General features: G+C 50.4%; 1 protein-coding gene across 1 annotated transcript; it reads left to right on the forward strand.

Annotated features, from left to right (window-relative positions):
• Positions 1-867: 867 nt before the first annotated feature.
• PV07_12676 (uncharacterized protein) lies at positions 868-1,401 on the forward strand (the record flags this gene model as incomplete). Its single annotated transcript, XM_016400224.1, has 1 exon — positions 868-1,401. The coding sequence occupies one exon, from the start codon at positions 868-870 to the stop codon at positions 1,399-1,401; it is 534 nt and encodes a 177-aa protein (XP_016242130.1).
• Between the last annotated feature and the right edge of the window lie 6,037 nt (positions 1,402-7,438).

Raw genomic sequence — 7,438 nt, forward strand, 5'->3', positions numbered from 1 at the left:
TTTTTTTTTTTTTTCCCCTTTACCAGATTATACATGCATATAATGGCTTTCTGGCTATCGCCATATTTAGATACCGAGGCATTCATTCAGTCTACGGGGATATCAACCTCACCGCCCCAGACAACAGCCACCTCCCCTGACCAGAACCAAAGGACGTGGCCTCTGGAAAGGTTCTACAAGCTTCGCGAAATTGTTATCAATTTCCTCCAATGTGGTTGGCCTGTCTGCGGGCAACATATCTGTAGAACGGAAAAAATAAAACTGATCGGTCACTCGAACGGAAGATCCCCTTTGTATTTCAGTTGGGAATGCTACGAACTCATTTGTTCGCTGCACTTGGGAGAAAAAGAAGAGGCAGAGCGACTTTGGGAACACATTGTTCACCATCCACTCCATCTACTGGTCGACCCCCCTAAACAGGACTTCGAGATAGTCAAACACTATCTATCCAGTCGATCGCTCACGCTATGCCACACCGTCGAGGCTTCAGGTCAAAATCCGGACCAACCTTTTATATGCCGGACGCTGGACGACTACAAGAGTGTGGCGACGGTGTCGTTCGTAAAGTACATCCAGAGGCGAGGGGAGAGTTTCTATCCGCAAGATCTGTGGACCTTTCGTACTTTGCGAAATTACATCGTCTGCCTATTAAAGCTCGGTTTCTTAGGACAAGTCCATTTCGTCTGTCAGACGATTAAGGACCGATTGCGGGATAACCACGCCCACCTCTCCCCAATCTTTTTGGTTCTGACATGCTATGAGATCATCTGTTACTACGAATCGGGTCAGGATGAATTGGCGAGAGAGCTCTGGGATAGCTTACCCCACTACAATCACTACTTTCTCACTTATCCCCCGCGAGAGGACATGGAGGCGCTGGAGCAGTACCGATCACACCGAGATCTCCGTCGATTAGTGTTGCGTGATGCCGGAGACACATATAGGGACGTCTCCATTATCTACCTCGAGGATAAGTACAAAAACAGCGACGATAGGGGCCATTTAAGCGTCCGACCCGTGGTCAGCGAAGAAGAGGACCAAAGTATGTGGGGATCAGTCGTCTCGTTTCTAGGCTTTCCTTCACAAGGAAGCCAGGAGGTGGCTAAGTATCGCGCAAAGAATCCACTCGGTCTGCGCGTGTTCGAGTCGCGAGCGGAAACTCTTGAACCTCTCGTGCCGGAGGAGATAGATTTGGTCGGCCCACCGCCATCTTCGAATGGTCACAGTGCCGAAGAAGATGAGCGAGGTCGAGCATCCAGCCCACATCAGCTAGCGAACAGATCCCTAAGTGCACAGACGGCGGAAAGACGACATGCGAGAAGACCAGAAAGAGAGAGTGTAAAAATGCCTTTCTTGGCGGCTGTCGCGCACCGGGTGAAAAGGCGGCTTGATCTGGGGTGAAGCACCGAGCCTAGATCAGTCACCGTATGCAATGTTGGACTCAGCGCACTTAGGTAGCTATTTTAAGGTGTTAACAATGAGACGCCGCTCCGCATGGTTGTGGTAAATGGCCCGTAGCATAATAAAACAATATCGTCCTTCTTCTCTTTCGAGAAAAGCACGACCACGGAAGTAGGAAATAGACCTTTGTTTCGTGACCGCTCCGAATAAATCAAAGCTTAGGTGCTCTAATTTCCAAGCCGCAAAGAATTATCACGCCAGACCTCGTAGGCCCATCCATCAGTGCTGTGCAAAGAGCCGGAACACCCCACGTGCCAAGCCTGCTAGACCTACTTAGGAAAGATTCGTAGTGCTTTCTTCGTACTGTACCACGGCGAATTCGCTTAGTGCTTGGCAGAAGTTGTCCACACCTAATTTAGCTAGCGTCTATTTTTCCGTGTCATGAATTTATTTCCTGTTACTGTTCCAGACCCCGCCGCCGCCTCTTTGTATAGCCAACTTTGGTGTTGATGTCTCAGCTATTTTGCGAATTAGGTAGGAAGCCTTGTTGCCTGGCCTCGGCTAGCTTGGGAGTCCGTTTGCGGGCTCGTTTGTCTCTGCCGCTGCCGGTGCCAGGAAGCGCCGTTGGCAGTTGTCGCTCGCGGGCTCGTTATTGACAGGATACGCAAGGAACTGAGGTTGGCAGCGAGGTCAGATTGCGATTGTGGTTAGCGAAAACAAATTCCAGCCAAATTTGTCGCACCGAGTTTCTACTCCGTACTCCGCATGAATGGGCAAAAACAAGCGACTTCGCCGTGGTAGGCGCCCCCTAGTTGTAGGCATTCCCGAAGGCTTGTACTGTAATACCGACATACTAACTTTTTCCCCCTGGTCGAATACGTCGGGACATTGTCACGTAATCCAGAAACTAGGAGTTGGGGATTCGTCTTTCTAGCAAGCCTCTCGGAGCCCCGTGGCAGGTGTGAGCCCTATGACAATCATGCTAGCATAGAGGGTGCCTGGCGGAGGAATGTTGCCGCAACAAACTGGCAAGTGGGACCTTATATCTTTTTTTTGAACCCGCGGAGACGGATGCCCTGGACAGAATGACCGTCAAAAATCTCGTGGACACGTCATAATATCCAGCTAGGCCTATAACGGATTCGACATGCGGCTCTAGTGGGTTTTCGAACGAAGGGAGATACTGACAAGCGGCCCTTGGTCGGTAAATGAGTTGGACGAACGGGGCCTTTCTGAACTATAAAAGGTGAGGACCGTCTTTGTATTACGACGACTCGAACAACCTTTCCTTTCTGGTCTGCCTATGAACCCGTCTTCTTCTCCAAAGCGCCATACAGAGAGGTGTAAGTGTGGTGAAGTATCGAGAATCTGAGCGCTCCGCTTGCCCTTCCGGCTAGAAGCCTTCAGAGAAATCATGGCCAAGGTCGAAGAGAACTGCACGACCCCGAAGAACACGATCTCTATCCCCGACTTCCGTTGTCTTACGACTCGACCCGAAAGCGCCTCTCGCCACAGCTCACTCACGCTGCCTGGTGCGGTGCGACCCGGCGGCAATGGCTGTCCTCCACGCGGAGAGGATTCTGGGACTGCACGCCTCAGTAACTCTCTACCCCCACGAGCACGGCATAAGGGGCGCAAAGAGAGAATGCAACGCAGGTGAGAAAACGACCAGGCCGCATATCTCCCTTCACTATTCTTTCTGACGGTATCCTATTGGGCGCCATCTAGGAGAGCAAAGCGTCGACAGGGAAAGGATGATTCTCACTTGTGCATGTCTTCGAGCGCACAGCCATTCGACCCCAGCCCGCCTTTACCTGTGTCTGGCGGGCGCCTGCGCCAACGTAGTCTTGATGACCTGAGACTGTCAGATTTCGTCCGTAATCCCTTGTGCGAGGACATGCCTCCTACTCCGCCTGGGTTTTGGGATAATGAGATGCCGCAAACCTGGAAAGAAATTGAAAATCGCGAATGGGCGCTGCGGCTCGAAAACGTGAAGATACGACATAAGGCAGCGCTCTCGGGTAACGGGAGATGGCATTTCAAAGATGAGGTAGGCAGCCTTACCTCTTCGAGCTGAGACCAAGATAGAAGGGTTAGCAGGCATGACACTCTACCAATGCTTGCAATGCCTGTAGGAGTGTGAAAGGATATTTAGCCAGTCAAGGAAGACGGCAAGAGCCGATCCGTAATTGCCTGTGACCGAGGTCCTTTGAGTCCTGTGAGTGACTGAAAAAACTGGATTGACCAAGGTCCATACCAGGTCAGAGGATCGACCTGGCCCCACCGACCATATCGCCCCATTTAGGGGAAGACGAAGCGACTGGCAGTCGTGGCACCATTGAAATTGTTGAAAATGTGACTCCTCGTCACCACACCATACCTAGGTGGCTGGAGCGCCACCCGCATTAGTGTCGGATCTTAGCTAGGTCTCGGGTGCGATCTAGCCGGAAGACCGTCAGATAAAGCCCGTAGCAGGCGGACCGATGACACCTGGCCGACATTTCGACGAGTTTTATGGTGAGCCAATGTGAAAGTAGTTTCCCTTGTTATTCTCTTTCTGTAAGTCTTAGGAAATTTAAGGAGGGTAAGCCGGGAGAGGTAGAAGAAAGAAAGAGACGAACCTGATGTCCCTTCCTCCTCATATTGTACACCCTGCGGGTAAGGGGGAGGGGTTTCACTCTCTTTTCCCTTCTTACATGCTACCTACCTGCAGTTTGTCTGAGCGATTTAGCGGAGGTTCGGCGGAACCGAGCCTCTTCCCAGCTACCACCCTTCACAAATTCGGTATTTGAGATTGAGGCACACTTCAGCTTGTTAGTGTAAACTCTGTAGACCTAACGCTATCAAGGTGAAGGTTGGATAATGAGAGAGTAGGTCGATCGCAGGCTCAGAGATCAACATAGGGTAGAATCCTTAGCATAGACTCCCAAATGGGCGGATCGACTTATAGGTAAAGGGACAGATAAAATCGACTCATCAAAGTAGAGGTTTGGCTGAAAGTAATTAACTTAACTCAGGAGCAAAAACGTTTAAAAATGAAAATTTATCGACAGGTACAGTGCTGTACTGTAGAACACCAAACTAGCAAATGTGTCTCGTGATAGTCCACATTGAGATTTTTTCACGCCCGTAATAGTAATAACTCTTTTGGGATATCGATTGGTGAGCGAAAAGGTCTACGTTATGATGTAAAAGAGCCGACATAGCACACGCGAAGCCGAACGTAAATAACAACCAGGTCTTCTTCCTCTTCAATGCTGCAGCTTCCGCTGGAGATCCGTCGTCGGATCTATGAGCTCGTGTTTACTCAGCAGTGTGCGTACGATAGCCTGAATGGCCTGATGATCGTTTGCCGGCAAGTGAGGACAGAGGCCGTGTTTGACTTCTATCGACATAGTGTCTTCCGCTTTTGCTCTACCACACAAGTTCGCCACTTCGTCTACCACACTGGCCGCTTCAGCCAGCTGGTCCGATACGCTATCGTCCTACCGCCTTGGCCCACACAGGTCATTCCATATTCAGTTACCCATGCCTTACTGACCACGATTCGCCAGCTCAGCCGCCTCCTTCCATCTTTGTTATCTATCGACGTGATGCCGTTGGAGGATCGTTTTGAGGGACAAGTTCAGGGCTCTCAATTGCCAAGTGCTTTGCAGCGGGAAGTACGGAGAGAAGCGCTTGCGAAGGTCGTTGGCTGGGCTACTGAGAAGAAGCAGCTAGAGATTGTCGAAAAACGAATGGCACGTGAGGGAGGCGGGGAATTTGAGATCTTCCGGTGCCGGCTGCCGTATGCTAGGCGCACTGAGTGCGATTCTACCACTAGCACTGTGAAACTCATTCTGGAGGTGGAGGTTCCCACCACTTTGTGGTCCAGACGCCAAATATGTACTTTATCAACTGTTGGGAGAGATTTCCCATCGGTGGAGAGCGAGGGGTGAGAGGGCCCTCTTTTTTTCAGTGGGAAATAGTGATCATTTTACCGTCTTGGAAAAGGGGCCATGGCACCGAAAGCTGGACGAAATTAGGCAACCAACCCCGTTCTCCAATGCCAGGACCTCCTCCAACCCTCATGCCGCCTCGGTGAAGACCATTGAAAATTCCCGACATCGTGCAACGGCACATATCTCGTCGGCAGCCTTCCGCGTCCCTCTAAATGGATACGGGGTCTCAATGGCTTTTGCATCATTAACCACTTGTCGGCCGTACCAACAGTACAACGAAATGCGTCCTCAAAGTGTGCGGTTCTAGCTTCTGCTGATTGGACTTAGCCTTATGCAACAGCTATGCTGCTCCACATCTAGTGAAATGACGGCCGCGATCGAAAGCAGAATCAGCACGCGGTCGTTGGACGCAAACCATAGGAGCTACCAGAACGTTTTAGCCTTCTTCTCTAGAAGCCAGGTATCCCCGAAAATACGCTTACGTTTAAGGAAAGGAGATCCCGTGGTCTTCGCCGATGACCATGTCGTCCTCGCCGCCGCGTCGCGGTGTTCTTCGGCTTCAGCGCCCTGCGTGAACGGCTTGACGAAGCTCGACGGTTCCGCAAGACACACCTCACATTCTGGAGGTTAAATATCCTCCCCTAACGTTGTAGGTCGAATTAATCTTTCGCTTATGTTTTCCTCGTGATCTATCTATTCCCGAGGGCTCTTACCGTGAGAACTACCTGTTGTTCAGGGGCCAAAGCCCATCTTTAACCACGGGGTGAACGTTCTCCCCTATCCCTCCGATAGAACAGATCTTCACGCATATCCGGTGGGAAGGGCTATTCACCTCGGGGGCCACGACTCAGTTAGGGAGGAAGAGGCTCTCTACCCGCCAAACCTCGGAAACTTTATTCGGGTTCCACCTCCCGCTAGGTCTGATGGAGTGGGATATTTTGTGTAGTGGATTGGATTGACCCTCCATTGTCGGCTTCTAATGAACGGGAGTGATAGGTAAATATTGCGTCGAAACTTTGAGATGCTATCATACTCTGATACTGCGGGACCAAGGACCGGTCCTAAAGGCGTAATAAGCTCTGGAATAGGAGGCTGACCTGAGTTACCTGGTCGAACAGACGCGGGAGGCATACGCCGACGCTACGAGTTCCCTTTGCCCATTCTTCGCCCCTTCCTATAGCACTAACCTCCAAGACACTGTCCCCGTTGCCCATAGTCAATGTTTATACCTCGACCTATCCTAACTCAGACCCTTGTAGACAATTCGAACTGACACGATCCTCATTTGATCCGGCGTGGGATTTATCAGATCTATTCGTGCGCGAACTGTGGTTCTAGGAGGGGAGGGGGGAAAAGATACCGGAGGTAGTGGTTGTAGTAACACTGCGTACAAAGTTAGAGCGCTGTGAAAAGACGCGGATACCTAGGATTCAGTAAGTTAATCACCATTCTAAGTATCGGACGTGGGAAGTTAAGTAGGTTGATACGTAGTTTTAGCGAACCGTTGACCATAGAGCGCTCCCCTCCCCCTCTCCCCTCCGCTGGGAGAACCCCCAAACATCCAGGGCGGGGGATGAAAGCCGCCCGGTAAGACTTAGTGCTCAATTGAGGAGCGAGGACAAAATGTAGCTATGGAGTCTAATAGATAATAAACGTCTTTTTAAAATTGTGGTATAGGGGGCCGAACGATTTCTGGTAAGAACGAGCCTCGCCGTGACGCGCGGCTGTGAGGGACTCTGTTTAAGGGGGCAAAAGGTGGTGATGAAAGAAAGCCGCGACACACCCGCAGGGTAACCTGCGGGAATTTCTAAACAGGCTTAACACACATCAAAATGGATGAATTATGGTCAGAATTGGGTTGTATTACAGCGCGGGCGCTCTAGTTTTAGTTTCATAAGAAATAAGGAATACTCCTTAGCTGGAGTAAATTTTGAGTAGTGCTGTAGGAGGCTTTTCGAACAGTGAAAGTATGGAAAAATAACGCTGTATTCAGTGGACTGATTTAAATGGCGAAGATATCTATATACGGCTTAGGACTTAGACTCGACTTTTTATTTTTCCTTATTCTAAATATTTCCTCCCTTCCTCTCTCTCTC

The sequence above is a fragment of the Cladophialophora immunda genome (assembly GCF_000835495.1).
Source record: "Cladophialophora immunda strain CBS 83496 unplaced genomic scaffold supercont1.54, whole genome shotgun sequence".
NCBI lineage: Eukaryota > Fungi > Ascomycota > Eurotiomycetes > Chaetothyriales > Herpotrichiellaceae > Cladophialophora > Cladophialophora immunda.